Source organism: Lutjanus erythropterus, chromosome 9 (assembly GCF_056507025.1).
Source record: "Lutjanus erythropterus isolate fLutEry1 chromosome 9, fLutEry1.hap2, whole genome shotgun sequence".
Lineage (NCBI taxonomy): Eukaryota > Metazoa > Chordata > Actinopteri > Lutjaniformes > Lutjanidae > Lutjanus > Lutjanus erythropterus.
In genome coordinates this window covers 18,613,513-18,635,648 of record NC_139325.1, presented here as the reverse complement: position 1 = coordinate 18,635,648, position 22,136 = coordinate 18,613,513, and the positions used below count along the sequence as shown (strand labels likewise).

Below are 22,136 nucleotides of genomic sequence, written 5' to 3'. Positions count from 1 at the left end.
GAACCCCAGTTTGAAAACCACTGAACTAGACAATATATAAAGTAGCATTACCTACTATGAAATAATAAAAAAGCACCTGCTACATTTAATTCTGTTGACAGTTTACTCATTAGCAAATTTATCATAATCATCGATGCTGAATTTTGTTACCTGACTTTTTTTTTTTTTCATCACATTTATATCAGTGAGGGCAGGCTAAATAAAATAATGCAATATGATTAAACAGCACCACAAACTACACCCTCAAAAATATTATACAGTTCATCAACACCTTTATAAGTGTACCTAATAAACTGGCAACTTTCCCAAAGATTTTTGATTTTGTTGACCCAAAGCCTTTCCGCGTTAGATCACATGCTGTGTTCACTTGAAATAAGTCTGAATAAGTGAACTGATTTAGGCTACAGAGAACAGGTCAGAGAGAATCTGCGTTATAGCCTATAATAAATTTTATTTTGGAACATGAATACAAATAAGCACGCATATTGAACTTGACATTATAAATCTACCAATATAAATATTGAAACCCTCTCAGTCTGTCAGAAACAACATCTATTTTTCAGAATGTATTGGAAAAAACTAGTATTACATTTACTTTGAACATACTATAGATTATAATATATGTGACGGCACACTTTAAAGTTCAGGTCTCAGTGCAAAAGTCCTACACAGGGGATAAGGCAAAAACTTTCTAGAAAGATTAAAAACTATACAAACACTGTTTAAAGAGAAAAGTTTGCACAGTTTACGCTGACATAATCTATAGGAAGGCCTACAAGGGTATACAAAACACATTGGTGTTGGTCCCAGTATAGATTACTATTGGCTAGTATAATCCATCATACTTTACCTTGGTTGTATGAGGAGGAGGAGGTGTAATAAGGGTTAAAGAACACCCAAAACTATAAAGCATTTCATCAAAAAGTTCTCCAAAGTTCCGCACTCATTCATTCAGGTGAACAGTTGAATGGCTACAATTATAGTATAGGCAGCACAGGCTAATTATAATAAAGATCATTTCGTAACACATTACAATAAGGTACACAAAATTTTGAGTATTTACCAGGGAACAAATGAGGAACATATGGGGCATTAACTGCAGGTGAACCATTTGTTAATGAGTAACTCCAGATCAAATGGTATTTATAGAGTTGTTAATGATTAGGTAATGATGTGTTAATTAAGAAACTAGTGAGGAATGAATCAGGATAATTAATGAATCATTAATAAGTACTTCCTTAATATTCCAAAGAGAGAGCGAACAGACTGATAGATTATTATTGAATCATTAGGTAATTATTAGTTTGAATATTAATATCTATGAATCAATCATCAATGATGAAGTAATGACTTAGTAACAACCACCTATGGATCACTTCACTTAAGGGCAGGCACAAGCAGTGGGACAGGAAAGAGTACAAGAACACAAAAAAGGGCAAGTCATCATAAAATAATGATTTGTAATGTGGGACTACTTAGTAACTGCTCAGTATTACATATCACTTTACTTTAGGGGGCCACAAAAAGAAAAACTAATACTTAATGAGTAGTGGATGAGTCATTACTGGTTTTGTCACTGGTTCAGTGTTAATCAGGAACAATTCATACAGACAGTGTGATCATTCACAATTATCCATGAACTAATAATTACCTTATGATTCATTAATATAGGATTTCTCACTCTGTTTTCTAGTAACTCATCATTATCAAATGTATAGGTTTAGTCTTTCATTAAGAATTATTAGGAAAGTGCTCATTAAGTTTCATCAGTTATTACAATTATCAAGACGTTCCTCGCTCATTTTTTCGTTAACTAATCATTAGCACCTATAAAAAATTGATAAAGAGTTACTCATTATCTAAAAGACTCACTACCAGTGAGTTCCTCATTCGTTCATCATGTCTTCCCTGGTAACCACTCAAAATGTTGTGTACCTTATTGAACAGTGTTACTGATCATTTCAATTATCTCGGTCTCCTCTGCTCCATCCCGTTGGGCAGAAATCCTGCAATGATCGGCACTGGCCATATGAGAGCAGCAACACTCCACACAATGATGACCAAAGTCATGAAACAAGCCACAAGTGTCGACTCGATGGGCTTTCTGTTCAGCCTCCAACTTTTGTCCCCCTTCAGCTCGTCGAGGCTGAAATCCACGCAGCAGAACGTGACCTGATCCCCGGTTTGCTGGCCCCTCGCCCTGCCCTGACCAAACCTGCGGTACCGGGACATCCCGCATCCCACGCACAGCCGCAGCTCCTGCTGACCCCCGGTGACCCCGAGGTGCTCGATGACGACGGGCGAGATGGCCCTGTTGAACGCCGCGGAGAAAAAAGCCCTTCCGTGGTTGTTGGTGGTGTAGATGAGGACATCACACTGGAAGCCGAAGCTGCTGTCCCAGCGGGCCACCAGCGAGGTAGGCAGGAGTCTCTGGACGCTCACGTTGCACTGGGACAGAGTCTGCAGGGAGGAGGCGTCGGGCGAGGCGTCGCTCTCCTCCACGGACCTCTTGGAGATGCGCACGTCCACCTCCAGGTTGGCCAGGAACCTGTTGGAGGAGTTGATGGGCGGCAGGAGGAGGTCTTCGTCGCTCCAGCCTTGGCATCGCTGGAGAAGTCCGGCCACCGCGGTCAGAGCAAGCAGGAGGGTCGGAGAGTCGTTCAGCATGGCACAGGGCGCGTCTCTCCTGCTCGCATGGTGCTGTGACGATCCGCAGGGCGACGGGCGGACGAGGCGTGCAATGTTTGGAAGATGCCAGTCGCCGGTGTTTTTTTTTTTAAAAACGCAGCTCCCGATGGAGAGATTCAATTCCTTGCAGCCCGACTGGTAGGAATGGAAACGTCCAAAGCCTGACACATGCGCGCATCCCCCTCCCTTTGGTTATTATTTCCCTTCTGACTTGTTCTCCAAATGTGCCCTGCAGTCGCTGTGCAGAAGAAGCTGAACTGCTCTGTGCGCTGCCTCCAGCTTCACTCCCCCTCTGTCACTTCTTCAGGTGTGAGCGCCGAGTACGAAAACACAGAGGAGTGGCGAGCTGGGAGCCTCCAGTGCGCAGGGACAGAAGCGCGCAGTTCATCACACATCTTCCTATCGACAGTCCTAACACAAACACACATGCAGTCACACACACACGCTCAATAAAACTTTCTCAGTGGAGGGACATGAAATAAAATGATCTGAAAAGAAATTCCAGTCTTAGTCTGGCTGTTTCTGCTGATCTTCTCTCTGTACTCCTGTGCGGCACACTTCCTTTCTCCCAGCAAGAGAAAATACTCAAGACAAGGAATCAAAAAAACAATCATGACTTGTCTTAAAATGTATTAGAGACACGCAGCAAGTTTTCAGTGTGTATGTTTTCTTCAAAATATGAAAGAGAAGGATCTCAGGAGAGCTTTAACGCTGACACTGCATGCTGGGAAGTCTGCAAATATGTTGATCATGTTTCTTTAGAAACTTAATTTAATGAGTTGATTGAACTCTGTACAGTTCATTCATTCACCTCCTCATCTCAAGTCAGTTCAAGATCTCACATTAAAAGAATTTGTGTTTTTAAATCATCACTTGTAGATTTTTTAAGTTTAATTAACTAACTAAATAAAAGCTGTGTATTAACATCAAGTTAATGAGAAAAGATTAGTTGATTCCAGGAAATTAATGTATTTTTTAATGTAATGTATTTATTCTACTGTGCATTATAAAAACCTTCTCTAGACTGCCAGAAATAGACTTGTGGTGGTTAAAAAAACAATCATCCCAATAATACTGGTTAATTGTAAAACTCTCAGAATTAAAAATAGGCTGCAGAGAACATGAGCTCACTTTCTAAGGGTGCTATAGTCCAAAGACATTTTTCAAAATGGAGTGTTTCTAAACTTTTATTTAAATGTAATGGAGTTTTGATTCCCCCAAAGGCCACAATAAGCTGAGGAATATTATGGGATTTCATGTGACAGAGGTCGCATCAGCCTCAGAGTGATTGAGCTAAAAGGATGAAGAGTTGATCTACATCACATGCTGGGAAGATTAACTTTTGAACCTTTGTCTAACCAGAGTATGTTCACTGAGTTCAGTGTGAATCATATAGCTGCTACACTGGACCAGCAGGAGATTGAGTGTCTTGCTCAAGAGCACATCAGCACTGATGATGAGGTAAAGGCAAGTGCTGGTCTCTCACTTCCCCATCAAGATTTGTCCTGCTAGTCCAAACTCTGTCTAAAACTCTGCATACATTGTTAAAATGTAAGAATAGTCTCAAAATATAATCCTTTGAAAGAGTAAATAGCCAGATGTAAAACATCCAGAAGAGGAACTTGATCGTGTCACATCTTACAGTCACACTGTGCTCAATCTGCAAGAAACCAAGGACATATTTCATACAAGATGTCATTCAATACTTGTCTGTTTTTTTATTGAGTCATGAAAACAACTCTTCTGTGCGCTGTAGACACAACGAGTTACTGTGGTTACGATTAAACAGAAAAGACTGAGGTTTCTTATTTAACTACAAGTAATTAGATGACAAAGCCTATAATTCTGCACACTCAAGGTTCAAAACAAAAAGCTTCACTGTGTTTGTGATAAATTCATGATTGTCAATGAAGTTAACTGAATCAGCATGACAATGCACATGAATAAATATACTGTAAATGTACCACAGTTAACCCGAGATGCCATTTTTCATCTGTAGTTCCTGGACAGATGTTACAAAGTCACCCTAAAAAACAGAATGTAAGATTAAACTTAATCAAAGTCATTTACCATTTATCATTTTTAAGCATGCAGAATAGTAATAAAAAAAGAAGTGAGAATGTTAATGTTAATAGACACATCATTCAGGAGACCCTTATACTAGATTGTCAAGTTTTATTTAAAACAACACATGCAAAGTAAATAAATGAGTGATATTAATGTTAATGGCTCACCGACTAAAAACAACATTATGCTGCATTGTTAGACACTAAAACATGCAAAGCAAAGGCACAGACATAAAAGTTTGCACAATATATATAATGAAAAAAGCAACAATAAAACGCAACCAAAGTGTGTTGGGTGGCTTTCTTTCCATGGATAGTGAGTAAAGTTACCTAATTACTACTTCCTCCTATAGGCTCCCTTTACATGTGGGGTTCCTCAGGGCTCAGTTCTTGTGCCTCTTGTCTTCTTTCTATAAATGCTCTCACTGCCCATCTAAGACTGGCTGTCCCAAGACTTCCTGATTATAGACAAACTGAATACTTATTTAGTTAAGGTGTAAAAGTATTTGCAGAATGAAACATTTGTTTGGCTTTTGAACATTCCTAAATTGCCTCCACTAATTGGCCTGCTGGTTGTTTTACTTGATTCTGTATTACCCATTGTTTTTATCTAGATCTAGATGCTTTAAGTGAGTTTAAGTGAGAAATACATTTGAATGTAATTCAACTTCAATTTATATTACACTTATATAATGCAACAAATAAAAAAGTAATACAAAAACACAACAGAAACATATTTTGCATGTGTTTTCATTCATTGTCATTGATATACTGTATGAAAACGTGTGTGAGAGGTAAACAGTCTGTAATCTGTTTGCTTGTTTGTTCATCTGTTCTCTGCTCTGAGAGCTTTCTGTATGTTGGTGTTTGTTTCTCTCAGCCATATTGTGCACTCTGGGGCAGCCAGACACATCAATAAACATGTGCCTCCACTGTGCTGCAGCAGCAGGGGTTTTGTACACACAGTGAGTATCACCTGGCTGCTGCATCTGATGCTTAAGAGGACACCATCCCCTCCCCTGCCCTTCCCTTCCGTTACCCTCCCTTTGCTGTGTTTTGGATCCAGCACTTTATCACAAACAGCAAATCCGATTACAATTACAGCTCAGGACACAGCTGCAGTTAATCTCAATTTTGTGGAGTTGTAATAAAAGTTTAAATATTAGGACTCGTGGTCGAACACCTGGTCCACTTTGGCGAGGAGTGTTTTCAAGCTGTGGTCACCGTGAGCCAGCGTTGGCCCAGATCAGAATGAACTCAGAGCCACCCTTTCTCCTAAAAGCATTACATTTATGTAACTGAGAGTTGAACCCCGACAGGACCGAACACTGTGTCAATTTTATAACATCTTGTTTTATAGGTACCCTTTTAAAAATGTTGCATTTTGTTCAACCTAGTCATGCAGAAAGAACTCATATTGTCAGTAAAAGTTGCAATATAGAGATACTATGTTGCAGGTAAAAGTCCTGCATTTCAAATTTTACTCACATAAAAGTACTTTTTTACAGAATGGCCCGTTTCAGAACAATATATATATTATATTTTTGCCTTATTTTTATTGATGCATTAATGTTGCTGATAGTAAAGGTGGGCCAGTTTCTCATATAAGTTTCTCAATAAAGTCTTGCTGATATAATATCAGAATTTATTTGTTTATTTGCAGATTATTATCAAATTAATGTAGAGGAGTAAGTACAATACTATTTGCCTCTTCAATGCAGTGGAGTAGAATTATGAATTGGTGGAAAATGGAAGTAGTCAAGTATAGCACAAATACCTCAAAATTGTACAGTAAATATGTTTTCTACCAGTGGTTCAACCAAACCTGTTAGTGGAGATAGATACCATACAGATATACAGATTCACCACACAGCGTTATTGACACACATCAGGCTGTGTTAGCTACCTTCTCAAAAATGGACAACAAAGGAAAACAAAAAGAAAAAGAGAATGAGAATGTTGTTCTTGGAGGATATAGAAAGCACAAGCACATAACCTACTTCAAAGTAAATCCAAGAGCAAGCAAGAGATGTGACAAGACGTAACTGACAAAATTAATGTGAGAAATCTGCTGTGAAAGGACCCGAGGTGAAGACATGAAGAAATATAAAAATATTAAATATTAAATATTAAATATTACTGCAACAGCAAGAAAGTAGCCAAATATCAGCAGGAGTCAAAACAAACTGATGAGATTCAATAAAACAATTAAGTTAATGTTAATAAATGAGACATGGTTCGCTTGAGCAATGGCTAGCTTGCTACAATTTTGCTAGTGCTAATGTATCTATACTATCCTAAGGTGAAAAGATAAGTTGAGATATTTTATGCATGATATATAATGTATTGTATCTTTGCCTGCAATTGGTTTGATCTACAGTCTCAGAGCTGATATCTGACCTGCCTTTTCCTTACATTTGTACATAATGTACTCTTGAACTCACTGTATGCAAAATATAAGGTACACCATGTAAAACTGAATAATTTGACTAAAACAAACAAATATTTTACAGGTGTTGCTCATATTGAATAAACCCTCCTGTCTCCTCCTCGCAGAAAAATGTAATCATCCCCACTTGTTAAACACTTAACTGTACATGCATCTTGCCTCTGGTTACCACTTTTTAAAGGTTGATATAGCTCTTAATGAGGCAATAATTATGCCTTTTAACAGTGTACTCTTTCTAACAACGTCTACATAATGCATCAGAACAGATAATAAGCTATTGACAGAATTGGGTCATTGACCCAAGGCAAAATTGTGATGAATTATTCTCTTTCATCTGCGCGGGCCTGGAAATATGAATGCCACTTGTGTGAATTGTTTTCTTCTGTGCTGTTTAAATGGTGTAATCTGCTCTCGAGGCCTGCCTCCATGTATTTGATGTGAGGGCCAGCTCAAGTGAAAGACGCTTTGGCCTCAATTTGCACCTGAAAGCCCTTGTCTTGTCCTCACTGTCCTGTTTGATTATGACAGTGTGATTCTACTTCACATTTTTTGCTTTAAAACAATCGTAGTTGTTTGGTTTTCTTTCTGCACACTCAGACATCTCACAAACACTCCCACACGCTTCCAAATGCTGGTCCCTCCACATCAGATATGCTCGAGACAATGTAGTGGTGAGCAGAGCAAGAAAATGTAAATGACTCTCTTGTTCATTAATTATGCTATAAAAATGTAAATTGCTTTGGTGACAAAAATGCAAATGGGACTAAGATAAAAGTCTCTTGTGCCAAAGGAGAGTGTATGAAAGATTTATTTTCTCAAAATGTGGCTCTTTATTCAGCAAAGCAAAAGGAGGAGCTGTTAGTGGCTCCTGGCTCAGACACCATTAGTCTGACCCACTGGCTCACACAGACAACCAGCTTAATTAGAAGTTGAGGATTCAGTATACGTTCATGTTCAAACTCCTTTTTTACATCTGAGCCTGGTGAATCCCTTGTCTGTCTCTCTCTGTCATACCACCAATCACTGCCAGGACTCATCACCACGGCAACTAAACGGCGGTTTCCCTAGAAGCGGAGGAGCAGTGGGGTGTCGAGGAAATATAGGGCCTGTTTAGAACAATAACACTAATAACACCATCATTATTATTATTGTCATGTTTGGTGTCAGTGCCGAGAATACTGCAGGGGATCAGAGCAGGCATAGATATTCATAATGATGTTGTGTTCAGGACCTGTCTGTCAAAAAACAATCCACAGGGCAGCTGTTCTCTCCGTCAGAGTCACACATCAACATATCATCACACGGACACAGCTCAGAGTTTCTTCTTCTCTCGGTTGTCTTTTCTTCTGAAGAAACCTGGGACCTGCTCGGGCAGTAAAAAGCTGCTGGTCTGCAAGGAGTTGGAGACAAACCGTAGAAATCTGGGCAGCAGTGAAGCACAGAGGGATCAGGCAAAAAAGGCTCATCGGCAGCTGCAAATCTAATCACATATTAGCCACATACAGCACAGGTATTCATCTTTTATTTGAAGGGAAATTCCATGTATTTTACAGCTAAGGTTCATTTTGCTCATTCAGAGGATTATTATACTACTGTAACATGTCTTTTGTGACTCTGAAAGAAAGGAAGGAAGTCTGATAAGGATTATCTTGAACAAATTTAACTGAAAGCCTGTGTTACAGACTTTGGCACATGGAGTTTTAAAGATGGGTGGCCTGGTGGAGTACAGTGGTTATGGACTGTCAGCTCACAGCGTGAAGGTTCTGGGTCTTGTTGAAAAAAACCCTTCAGATGGCCCAGAAAGAGATGGGCTTGTGAGGGAGCTGGATTTGAAAGATCATGACATAATACAAGAATCTATCTTGCCAGGCTTCAAGTTATCCATTTGTGTCTGCGCAGTTTCTAAGGACGACTTCCCAGATGTTTGTGTGTAACAAACCATCTGGCGTGTCAAGTTACCAAAAGTCCTCCAAAACATGTATTTCCTGAAGTTCAAACCTTTCTTCAAGAAATCACAGTCCAGCAGAGTTGAATGTGAAAACAGATTTAGTGTGGATACAGTAAACTGATGGCTGGCTTGACTGCAGACCACCCTGAGCACAATATCTCAGGAGACATTTACACCCAGTGAGGCTCCTCCTACTATTGAGCTTAGTTTTCAGCATTTTTAAGGCTCCTCCTTATTTCGCAAATCCAGGAATTTAACACCATTGTTTACAGAACATGTAAAAAAAAATGTGGCCTAATACTGTAGGTGATGGAGTTTCAATAATAGCTCCTTGAAACACACAAGGCCTCTAATATCATATTGATATAGTACAATACTATAACATTGTGAACCTGATGGTCAGCTGGGACCTTTCTGTGTGGGTTGGGAGTTTGCATATGTCTGCATTGTTTTTCTCTGGCTCCTGCTTTCTCATACAGGCCAGAGATATGCAGGTTTGGTTAACTGGTGACTCCAAATTGCCCATAGGTGTGAATATGAGTGTGAATGGTGTCTGTCTCTGTGTGTCAGCCCCGTGACAGACTGGCATCCAGTCCAGGGTGTGCCCCTTCTCTCACCCAATGTCAGCTGGGAACGGCCTCCTGTGACCCTCTAAGTAGGTGGTTATAGATAATGGATGGAGTTTGAAAATATGGACGGAGAGGGTCTAACAAAAATGTTGACTTATGAGAATTGTGGGATCCAACATTTATGTCTGTTTTTCTTTTTAAATCTGCTTCTTATAAATCCCAACTTAATGAAAGTGTAATGCCCAGTCACTCTAATTCACCTTTAAAGTAAAAGAATCAGTATTACACTATAAAACTACTCAATGAAAATGTCTAAAAAATAAAGTCTTATTATAAGCATAATATACCTTGGTATTTTTTCCCACTCTGTTAACACTCTTGCTGTTGTCACTAACATCTTGAAAGGCAATAAAAAGTGAATTATATACTTGGTAATTTAAACTAAACTTGACTGTTATTAATGTATGTGTATATACAGTATGTATCACAGAGGCTCTGGAAAGCACTGACAGGCCTGCTGCATGGATTATTCTTGTGAAATAAACCAAATTGTATGAAACTGAGGTGTCAAATAAATGTGGTGTAATAAAAACTACAAAGCTGACTCTAAAATGTAGTGGAGTAGAACTATGTATAAAGCACAAACTGGAGAGACTCAAGTGCAAAGGCCTCAAATTTGTGCTTTAGTACTGTATATGAGTATACATGTCAAGTCCAGCAAGACAGATAGGTGCAAATATTTTTTTTAATCACTTAAAAAATAACATACCAGGGCAACTCCAAACTAAATTTGTGTAACGTAACTATTTCCTAAAGATTTCTCAGCTTCAGTGAGTTTCAGGGTACTGGAAGTTTAATTGCAGCTGTGTATAAAAAGGTATTTTTGCCCACTGGACTCATAAATCTAAAAAGAATCAAATCTGTTGAGCTACTTCTTGTTGCGTAGTTGTGATGGTCTCTGAAGCAATTAAAGTAGTTGGATAGATATTACAGTAAACGTACTTAATTACTTTAAACCACTGCATATTATTTTGTCCTGAAATGATTTAATACATCCCAATTACGCCTTTACTATAAAGTTATCCTCTCTGTCTCAAGCAATTAAAACACTAATGAACACGTGAAATTAAATTTTTAAATGAGGATATAACAAGATGACAATTTAAAAATCAGGCTATTCGTTTCTTCATAAGATTGCTACCCAGGCCTCTCTTACAGCCGCTTTGAGTGCATGTAGGAGACCACAGAGGGATCTGCAGATCTGAGGAGTTGTACACTAATTAGTAACATTAATTGCTAAGGAGCTGCTCTGAAATCAGGCAAAGTGGATGGGCAACTGGAGCGAATTGTGTATTTTTGTAACAGCTTGTCTGATGAGTGAAAGTCATGCAGAGGTGCAAGAAAACCAGAACAGGAAAAGAGATCAGGAAGGAGAGCGATGCTGCCAGACACTTGTTTTAACGGATTCTTTAAGATCTCATTCCAAACCTCCTCATCTCCTCGGTCTGTAATGTCATGTTTCTTCCCGAGGCCTTTGTCTTCCATGAGGACAGATAAGTGAAGGACACATGGTGCTGTCGATGTGAAATAGGCCCTGGAAATAACATCACACTTATCAGGCTTTCTGAACCACGGTCAGAGGCGTAAGAGACCTATCAGCCGGCTCCTCGGCGCTTTCGGGGAACTGAGATGGTGTGAGATTGCTTCTCCGTGGCACCAGCAGCCTACTTCTCATCGAGGCGGATGTGGATTGTGAATCACACACCCATCCACGAAGAAAAGGTCACCTTGGACAGGTGAAGACAAGTCAGCCCCCCCCCCTCCTCATCTGCTTTCTACTCCACTCTGGCTGCTCCGTGTGGTCGTTTGTCATCTGGTTCTCTGCTGGTGAAATGCAATCGTCCTGCGAAACAGGCAGAGAGGGGGTGATTACCATGGGTTGTTTGTCATGGTGGTGGGAAATGGGAGGTGGAAAAGGAGGATGATTGGTTGCTTTCAAAAGTGATTTGTTTGAAAAACAACAGAGGCTGCTCGTACCTGAGACTCAAAGGCAGAGCAGCAGTCCAAAACTGCACAACTTTAATGCAACCAAAAATAAATGATTTAAAAGTCTTTGCCATTAAAGTGAGGAATGATGCCATGCAGTTTTTTTTAACCATTAATTAGAGCGAAATATAAAGAGACAAAGCTGGCAGCAAGAAAGAGGATGAGATTTTCACAGAACCGATTCCATGTTTTATTTCAGTGTTTTGTTTCCCCACAGATTTCCAGCTATAAACTGGCTTTGCTCACTCAGACGCTCCCTGAGGACATCGAGCCTCCATCTGCTCCTGTTATATGATACCCATCATTTTTCCTAATATGTCACCTTGTTAAAGGACCATTACTCAAAAAATCATGTTGACCTGGAGCAGACCTCAATGCACCTGATGAGGACAGACTTTTTTTTTTAAAATTTGCTACATACTTTTGTCAGTGTCTTAATAAATAACCTGCTAAAGTTATAACGGGTTTAGTTATTTCATGTGTGTTCATGTTCTTCTCACTGGTTTTAAAGTGAGCGGGCTCAGTTGGAAATATATCACACACTCCTGTGCACCACTAAGGATGTTTTTCCTGCTTTTTATTTATTTATTAGTCATTCTGCTTTTTAATTTAATAGCAACAAAAAGTACAGGGAGAGAGAGCAGGTACAACACACAACAAAGGTCCCTGGCTGGAATCAAACCAGGAATGCTGCAGTTCTATTTGATATAGTGACATTTAATCAATCTGATTGTTTGTTGATGTTGTGAGGCTACTGTCAGTCAAATCTAGTCACACCACAGCCACACGGTCCTACTGAATCAGATTATCAAGCTTTCTTTTGTTTTTTTCTCTGACAAACGGCCAGAATGAAACCAGGGATGTCGCAGGTATGTGACATTTGCTGTAACTATTACTGCAGTTTTACTGGAATATAAACGAGGCGAGTTGTAGTTTTGTGGGGAGAAATAGTCAGACCTACAACCTCCTGTAAAAGGACAGCTTGTCATGCTGCAATCTGCTGTCATGCCAGAGCAACAGACCTGCTGGTCCACGGCGGCATCACATTTTTGCCTCGCCAAGGTGTGGAAACAACATGCATTCCAAGGTCGAGTTTATAGACAACAAAACCATAAAGATCATAGGTTTGGGTTCATCAGGTTCATTAGGAAAAGATCATGGTTTGGGTAAAAATAACTATTTCCATAAAACAGTCAAAACTGACTGCTACTCTCACCCAGGAACCAAACATGGGTTTTTGTCTAACTCTTGTGGTTGTAATACCCATCTGTCACATCCGAATGTGGACTTTCTCCATCTTTATGCTGCATTTGTCCTTTGCATCTGTCATTATCGCCCCTTGCTAGTTCTTCATGCATGGGTGTACAAAATGTGACACTGACACGGTAGCAGGTCTTTTACATGCTTTGGCATGACAAACTGAAACAACACACTTAAGTTACTGTGAGAAATACTTTTCCTGAAGCCACATTATTGGGTTGTTAAGGAGTAGTAGTATTACTTTTATATTAACGTAAAGTAAATAACTGAGATGGAAAACTTAAAACTTTTAAGGTGACCTGACTTAAATTTAACTGTTGATTTGAGATTATCACATAAGTCAGATTATTAAGTACATCTGATTTAAAGCAGTTGCAGTGTTCATCTAACTTGCAACCTTGATTTGAAAAATTTAATTCATTTGTGTGTCACCAACTGAGGTATTTTTTTTTAAAAGTTGGTCCAATAATTCTCTTTTTTTCGGTGTAAAAGCACTTCAGTGAAGGCTGACCAGAAAAGGTGACTGTCGACCTTATTTTGTCTGTTATACACCGTTTTCATCCATCATTTGGGTACACCTTGATTTTCCTTGCTTTGTAAAACAGAGTAGTTCTAAAGTTAGAATGGAGCATCAAAATGACATTGAGCTGAAGGAGCATGTTTTCCAAATTTGTCTGTATTTCAGGCTTCAGCAGGAATTTCTGTTATGAACAAATAACAAAGCCATTCTGTATTACCGGCAGTCCTCCATGAAACACTGTAATGATGAGGAAGTGAGTATCAATTTCATCCATCAGGGAGCCTCCCTCTGTATCTGCAGACAGATCTTTGGCTCTACATGGAGAGTTAGTGTCTCAACTGTGTCAAAAACCCATTTCCCTCTCTCATTTCTCCTCTTCAGCCACATCCTGTTGTGCCCTGAGCGGAGGCGCCCATTTAACTCTGATGTACGACGGCAGGCCAGAGCAGAGCCCCAGGTTTAGCTCTGTGACGTCAGGCTGAGGAACTCTCTCCATCTCCTGCTAATGATACCCCACCCTCCTCTTTCTCTCTGGCTCCTTCCCTCTTTCACTGCTTCTGTCTGCACGTCAGATCAAAGGTGAGAGCCACAGGGAGAGCTCGTGGAAAAGAGGCTCTGATGAGACACTGCCTCCTCCTCCTCATCTTCCTCCTCTGAGCCTCTGAGCCCTGTGATGAAGATGAGAGTGAGTGGAGGTGCTCTCTCAGTCAGCAATCACTTTACACTGGAAGTTGGCATCAAAGAAATAGAAAGAAATCACATAATAATGAATAAAGTCCCTCCTCAGGATACTTGTACTGCTGCTGGCATTAAATCTGTGTCATGGAATTATTCCAGTCACTTCTCCTTGTGTGGGACTTTGATTGGAGTTGATTTTCTTTGATAAATACAGAAGTAAATGATGTATGTTTGACCCCATAAGATCAAAGAAAGTTTAAAACAACAAACCAGAAAGTTGCGCTTAAAAATGTTCAGAATTTATTTTCTCTTTGGTCAATGAAAGATAAAGTAATAGTTCAAGATCTGAAAACTGATCCACTCCACTTTGGTGTCTTACATAAAAATCACTTATAATGCAGCATAGATTCTGCATGCATGTAGTTACACTTTACTTTCTGATAAAACATGCATTATTATAGACACATGCACTTCACTTTACTTAACTCATACAGTGAAAATTTTATACTGCATAGACTACGAGTCTTTATTACAGTTGATTATTGAGGTCAGTAATAATGTATTATAACCTCCATCTGTCAACCTCTTAACTTATAACTAATCAAGAGCATCCATACTTGAACATGACTTGCATTGTAAGTCACATCTATATAATGTTTTAGGATAGTGTATCACAAGGCATTATGAGTGTTTATGAAAGTCCTGGAGGAAGTGTCCAGGGAGAGGGAAGTCTGGGCATCCCTGCTTAGACTGCTGCCCCCGCGACCCAGCCCCGGATGAACAGAAGAAAATGGATGGATGGATGGATGGATAACATAATTGCAGTTTTAATGGAATACTGGAAGTTTACTGGAAGACTATTAACACATTAAGATTTATAACTGCATTCTTACCTAATAGAAAGGATACCAACTAAAATGTTGTTTTTGTTAATAATTAACCTCTAAATCACCATTTAATAATTTATTATTAATAATTTATTTATCATTAATAAAGAAAATAGTGAAAACCAACAAACCCTTTATAAAGGGCTCTGTGGTATGCCCTTACACAGAATTACATATAGAACTGAGACTGAATAACATTTGTTGAATTACATGTTCAGGTTATTCCAGCAGTAGAAAACAATCTCCTGTGTCTTGGGGCAATAATTTTGACTAGAATAATGAAATAAATTGGATTTTTCATTGAAAAAAATCAAAGGGAAAAATAATAATAAGAGGAAGAGATTGCACGGTTGCTACAGTAACAAGCAGAGCCATCACTTGCTGAAATCTCAGAAATCAAGTATGAAGCTCTAGCAATCAGACATTTATGCATGCACACACACACACACACACACACACACACACACACACACACACACACACACACACACACACACACACACACACTTTATGTGTGGAATATCATGACAGAAGAGTGTTATATATGTTTCAATGAAAAATAAATATATCTTCTGCATTAAGCAGTGATTCTCCAACAAATGTCCGTGAAAGATTTTTGGATTCATATATTTAAATGATCATGGTGTATCAAAAGTATTTATTATTGATTATTATCCTCATCAGGTGTAATCTGTAATCTCAGGAGGGGATCATGTGTGTGTGAGTGCATGAGAGGGTGATGACTGTAACTACAACATATCCAGCTAAGCTCAAATACTACTGGACCAACCAGCCTAATTTTTATTGTGCAGATTTTTGGCTATATGCTGAAAGACATCTGTGATTCAGAATTTATGAATTCTACAGTGACTCGATGCATTATGTTTTCAGGTCATCAGATTGCTTGTAGACGCCATATCTCAAGAATGCCTTGAAGGAATATCTTCAGACTCGGCACAAATGTTCACCTGGACCAAAAAATGAACTGATTAAATTCTGGTGGTCAAAGGTCAACAGTCAAGGTTACAAAATCACCAGCTCCTTGAAAGAGGAGGCATCCAGTGTTACACTGAAGACTTACATTCACTCAGTATTCTATATATAAGATTTGAGTCGTGTTTTAACTTGACTGGAACCATGTTGTCAAAGCAGGGATGTACAGTGTCAGTACGCTTTTAAAAGACATTTTACTAAGAATTGTAAGTGATAAATAATGTTTTCAAGATTTTTCCAGAGACCCCTAAAATTATGTTGTTGTTCAGGGAGGCTCATGTGTATATCAAGGAGTCTCACAAGCCCCCAAGACCCCCTGTATTTCACACCATGCATTGTGCAAATATTTTTTAACATGTATCATATCGGGCGGCACGGTGGTGCAGTGGTTAGCACTGCCACCTCACAGCAAGAAGGTCTGGAGGTCGAATCCCCTAGCTGGCTGGGGCGGGGCCTTTCTGTGTGGAGTTTGTATGTTCTCGTGTCTGTGTGGGTTCTCTCCGGGTTCTCTAGCTTCGTACCACAGTCCAAAGACATGCATGCTAGGTTAATTGGTGATTCTAAATTGCCCGTAGGTGTGAATGGTTGTCTGTCTCTATGTGTCAACTGGTGACTTGTCCAGGGTGTACCCCACCTCTCGCCCAGTGTCATCTGGGATAGGCTCCAGCCCCCCGCAACCCTTTGGGAATAAGTGGTTACAGAAAATGGATGAATGTCTCATATCTTTCTACTACATTTCTCTTGTGTTGTTCTGTCACATAATCAAGTAGAAATGTTAAAAAAACAAAAAACAAAAAAAAAAAAACAAGAGGAGGTCCCCTGCATATTCATAAGAAAACCTTGGCTGAGAAAAAAATCTGACATAAAGTCCAGTCAGACATAGAGGTATTAGCCCTGACATGAGTGTGCTGTTGTCAACAGGCTTTGTGTTGATAAAGTTAATTCAAAACCAAGATGGCGGCGCCTATAGCGAAGTCGTGATACAGGGAAACAGGTCATTTACAGCGTATTTTAAAGCTGGATATGAATTTATAATGTGGATTATTGGATTTATGTCATCACGACCATAACGCTGAAATAAAGGAGCTGGAACTAAAATAGTAAGTACCTGAAATCTGAATGATTTTCCAACATTAAACTCCTCTGTTTCATCGTCCAGCAGACACACTGAACAGTCACGGAAAAACGAATAAAAAAGCAGCATTATGCGTGTAAAAGCAGGTGTAACAGAGGTTTGGTTTGACTTTTACTTGCCGCTAACAGTGGACCGGTTGCTCTCCTGTGTAGACAGACGAGGAGGAGACACTGGAAGTCTCGCTTCCACGATAGTATGAAGGAAATTTGAATTATGTAGCCACCTTGTAACATGAAGAAAACGTGTTGAAGACACCAGCAAAGTCAAGTGTTGAGAAGTCAAGTTTGAGTTGTGTGTGGTCGATGGTTACGTTTGTTCCTCACTGTGTTAAGATGTCAAGTCATTTCCCTTCAATACATGACGCCTCATTTCAAGTAAAACTGACCAGTAATTAGTTTTCTCAACTGAATCATACAAACATTTCAGTAGCCTATTATCTTTACTGAGAGAAGTGATTAACAATAAACTTAGTGACCAATTCTGGGCTATTTTGTGAAAAAAAACCCAAAAACACTGTGTACATCAATTTGTGCTTCAAAAAAAAAGAAAACTTTTTCAATAATCAAATTGTAGTTCTTCATAACAGACTAAAGCAGCAAATCGTCTAATTTCAGAAACTACACAATATTTATTTACTAATGAAACAATAAGCTTAGCAAAATTGTTGCTGATTCATTTTTTTAAATCAGTTATTTAACTGACGTATCATTTTATTATCATCATCACCAAGCAGGCATTCATAATCATTTTCACATGAATTTGGATAGAACAGCATAAAAGAGAATTTAGCCTTTAAGACCATTTAAGCTCTTTCATAATATTATAATAACCAAAATCCCTGACAACATCTAATCACATATCAAGATACTGGTATAGTGCACTGTTAAATTGCTCAGCTTTACCTGGAAGCATGTGTCTTTTTGCTACAGGCATGAATATACATGGATACCTGAGTTTTGTACTAATACTAAAACCATACACTTCTTTTTCTTTTCTTTCTTTCTTTTTCTTTTCTTTTCTTTTTTTTTTTTTTTTTTTTTACCAAATCCCTTTTATATTTATCCAAATCCAACTTCTCAAATCTGTCAGTGTCAGCCTCACAGTCTAAAATGAGCTAAATTATGATATAAAAAAAAAAATACAACCAAGATTTTGACCAAACATCGGTGAAAATGACCAGTACATGACAGTTTTTATACATTTCTCTTGGTACACAAAGAACAACTGAATTTTGATATCATGACCAATAACTCTAGATCTCAGATGATGCATTACCCGTCCTCTGCTGAATCTGGTCGCTGTTTGCAGAAGTTTTCAGTCACTTTTTACAGGAGACACCCGAATGGATGAGCCCAGTCACCATAGAAACATTTTCTCAGTCTCTCGCCTCAGCCCACTCACTTGCACCTTCAGAGATGCACACAACCTTGAGTGCTCGTCTCTCCCAGCTGCAACCTGAGGGAGGAGCGCTGGCTGCTGCGATGCTGAGGTTATACTCGAGAGAATTTAGTGAAAACCACATTCCCACAAGCAGGTGGGTGGCTGAGAGGAGAGTAGGGGACATTTTTGCTGTTTTTTTTATACTTATTTGGTGGAAAAAGCTCACAGTTATCCCCAAAAGATCTGTGCACCCCAGTCAGTAAAACCTTCAGGCTGGTCAGGTTCTGTCTAAATGATGTGTAGACTTGAAGTTTCTTACATGTGAGTGACACTTTTAATTCTAAAACTCTTGTTTTCTAAAAGTCTAAGCTTTTTAGTTGCTAAATCATCTTATATGATGTGTCTTTTGAACTACTCATGAAAATAATTAGATTTTGATCTGATTTAACAGACAGTAGTATTTTCTTAACATAAAATAATACAGAATAACCTTTTCTATGGGTTCTCTGCAGCTTTAGATAAACAGTCGTAATATTTAGCCCCCTCATTTACATCCTCACCTCAGTCTGGGGTTGGCAGGTTATCACAGCTATAAAGGTCTCGCTGTCTGAGGTCCAGATACGTCACTGCTCTGAGAATATTCTTTTGACGGGTCCGGTTAGCAGCAGTTATCCTCTGCTGCCAAGGAGGCAGAGATTGTACAGATATCTGCTCGGGTTACCTTGGAAACTGTGTTTATATATGTGTCTGTGTCTCTCTGTGTCTGTGTGTGTTGTGTAGAAAGCAAATTTAGGTCAAATAGTTTTTTCCTTCCATGCAGTTGACCGTCTGACCTACATTGTGACACAGGGAAGTCTAACCTAACAGTTGCGTTCACACTAAATAGAGTAAAAGTAGCAGTTTTTTAGTAGTAGGGCTGATATTTTTAATTTATTGTTCAAAAATCTTCTAAATAATTCTGTTTCTCACATTCCTTGCAATATTTCATCCTGTCTACCCACAAGTATGCCTAATTAAAACGTACATATTCTGGGAGCAGAAACGTCCATCCAGGTGATGACATCCTAAGGCTGTTAGAGAAGTTAATCTAACATCCTGTAATGCAAAGAAAAATGTTTAAACTGCTGCAGGGCACATTCAGAGCAGGGAAATTGTTGAATCAAATCAGTTGATTGAAACTGTCATTCTCACATCTGAGCAGGCCAGGTGGTTTGATAAGTACTGCCTGTTCAGAAGAGCATAATCACATCTCGCTGAATAAACCTCTTATTTCACCAAATCATGCTGTTGTGTGAGTGACGCGGTGCAGAGAACACAGACTGTGAAACAGCAGTGGTGAAAGAAGATCATGTGGAGAGCTGCAGAGTCGAGCCATCCTCAGTCACTCTGTTCTCAATGAGTGGACTCGCATACAGAGAGCCATTATGAGTGATTGTTATCATCCCGTGGCGAAATATTTCTGCGGATAAGATGTGACTGGGAGGAACTTTGTCTTAACTTGTAGAAGCATGAATCCAAAATGTTTCTCCAAAAGTTTAAAGATTTGAAAGGAAACAGTGGTCCAGATTTCTTAATTGTGGACAATAATTCAGTATTTTACATTTAATCTTTTCTTACTTTCAGTGGAATTGTCATCATGGTGATATGATCATGCAGTATGTGTTATTAGTTTTACAAATTTTGTTGTTTGTAAATTTTATTTACATGCTGACAAATGTGTGTAAAAAGTGTTTTTGATGTCATGTATAACAGTGGAGCACAGTTTATTGCTTTGAGCATCAATTTAGTGCTGCAACTAACAGTTATTTGTTAGTCATCGATCGGTTTGCTGAATGCATATAAGTAGTCTTTTAAAAGTCCAGTGTTTGAGATGTACAGGTTTTTAATGGGCAGAACATGGCAGAAATGGAAAATAATTATCAGAAGTATGTTTTCATCTGTGTATAATCACCTGAAAATAAGAATTGTTGTGTTTTCTTTACCTAAATATTAGCCATTTATGTCTAAAAAGGATGCAGGTCCTCTTCCAGACAAAAAGCAAACAGTGGCTCAAAATACGGCCTTATGCAATTTTTTAAATGCAATTTAAAGCCTGGAAGGGGAGGGTGATTCAAGTTGGTTGCAATCTTCTGAAACCTCACCACTAGATGCCTCTAAACCCTTCACACTGGTTCTTTTAATCTACAAAATGTCAGCAAAGAGCAAAAAAATGCAGTTTCCCAAAGAGCAAAGAAAGGCTGCAAATTGTCAATTGTTTATCAAAATAGATGGCTTTCTTTCAAATGATTAATTGATTAATTGTGTAATTGTTCCAGTTCTCTCAGTGGTACATCAGTAAGATCATTTTATATGTGGTCTTACTTGAATCTTTTTTGGAGAAACATCCTTATTAATATCAGAATATTAGTTTCTTCCATATTGCCCAGGCCTACCATAAAGTCATTCTGATGGTCTCTGTGATTTAGTAATTAACTATAGATAACCTGCCTCTAGTCTTTCACTAACAGGCAAACAGTACCATCCTGTTACTTGACTGTCTCTGTTTCCCTGGTTCAGGTGACACAACCATGCAGGTGTCGGTGAGAAGGCTGGCTCTGTATCCACTGGCTGTTGCCCGGTCTGGTCAAATCAGGGGTGCTCTCCTGAGCCCAGTACCCAGCCTCCTGTTCCCCAGCACCCGCACCCTGTTCAGTGAGACAGGTGTGTGGGAGAAGGACTACCGAACAGAGACCCGACGCAGAGTGGAAGAATGGTGGCACCCGCGAATTATGAAGCAGTGGCAGAAAGATGCGCTGGAGGAGGTAAGAAGGACTTTTACATTTTATACAGATTCTTGCAGTGTTTATCCTGCTGACACCATAATAATCCCACTGGACTTGAAAATGTGCAGTTGGGTTCACATCTGGACTTTTGGAGTGTCTTGATTTTGTGTTGTGTCTATAAACATCATATACTTGTTTCAGAAGCCTGATAAGGCTAACTGGACTACTCCAATAGAAATCTTGGTACTTGGCACCATTTAACCACCTTAATCAGGTTCATAATCATTTTCTGCCTCACAGGTGTGTCCACAAATTATAAAGGACTTGTTCGTATAGTTTAGTAGATGTCATGTGTCATGTTTTTTGTAAAATCTCTCAAATGAATGAATGAATGAAAACTGGTAAATAGAGTTAATCAGAATACATCAGTATATAGTATGGAAGATAGTTCATCATTCAACTCCTTCCTACAAATAAAGGTAAGATTAAAAGTATTAAACATAAAAATACTGGTGCAGTCTTATTACTTTGTTGTTCTCATTATTTTCGAATGCGGGGAACAAAGTCTCTGAAACTCAATTTTCTCTGGGGAGGTCCCTCAGACCTGCACTTTGGTTTAGACATCCTTCCTTTTCTTGAGGTCTCAAGGTTTGCAAGTATGATTAGATGAAATGGAAAAATACCCATAGCAAATTTCCATGGCTCAAGATAAAGTCTTCAAATGTGTTCTTTTTTTTATCAAGGTCTTTTAAGTG

At 38.9% G+C, this 22,136-nt stretch overlaps 2 protein-coding genes across 3 annotated transcripts in view; one reads left to right on the top strand and one right to left on the bottom strand.

Annotated features, from left to right (window-relative positions):
* Positions 1-1,815: 1,815 nt before the first annotated feature.
* On the bottom strand, positions 1,816-3,124 carry tmem158 (transmembrane protein 158). The gene has a single exon (XM_084725650.1). The coding sequence runs from the start codon at positions 2,665-2,667 to the stop codon at positions 1,966-1,968; it is 702 nt and encodes a 233-aa protein (XP_084581776.1). The 5' UTR covers positions 2,668-3,124; the 3' UTR covers positions 1,816-1,965.
* A 13,909-nt stretch (positions 3,125-17,033) lies between these two features.
* The window catches only part of lars2 (leucyl-tRNA synthetase 2, mitochondrial), a 48,230-nt gene continuing 43,127 nt past the window's right edge, over positions 17,034-22,136 (top strand). Inside the window, exons 1-2 of one of the 2 annotated variants that reach the window (XM_084726324.1) lie at positions 17,034-17,204; positions 21,176-21,420. In XM_084726324.1, coding sequence (XP_084582450.1) covers positions 21,187-21,420 — 234 coding nt within the window. In that variant the 5' untranslated portion in view covers positions 17,034-17,204; positions 21,176-21,186. The remainder of the gene's footprint in view (positions 17,205-21,175; positions 21,421-22,136) is intronic. The other variant, XM_084726323.1, reaches the window with a different exon arrangement.

Bases quoted from the DNA above. Each gene is read 5' to 3' on its own strand.
- tmem158 (XM_084725650.1), bottom strand. From the start codon at position 2,667: ATGCTGAACGACTCTCCGACCCTCCTGCTTGCTCTGACCGCGGTGGCC.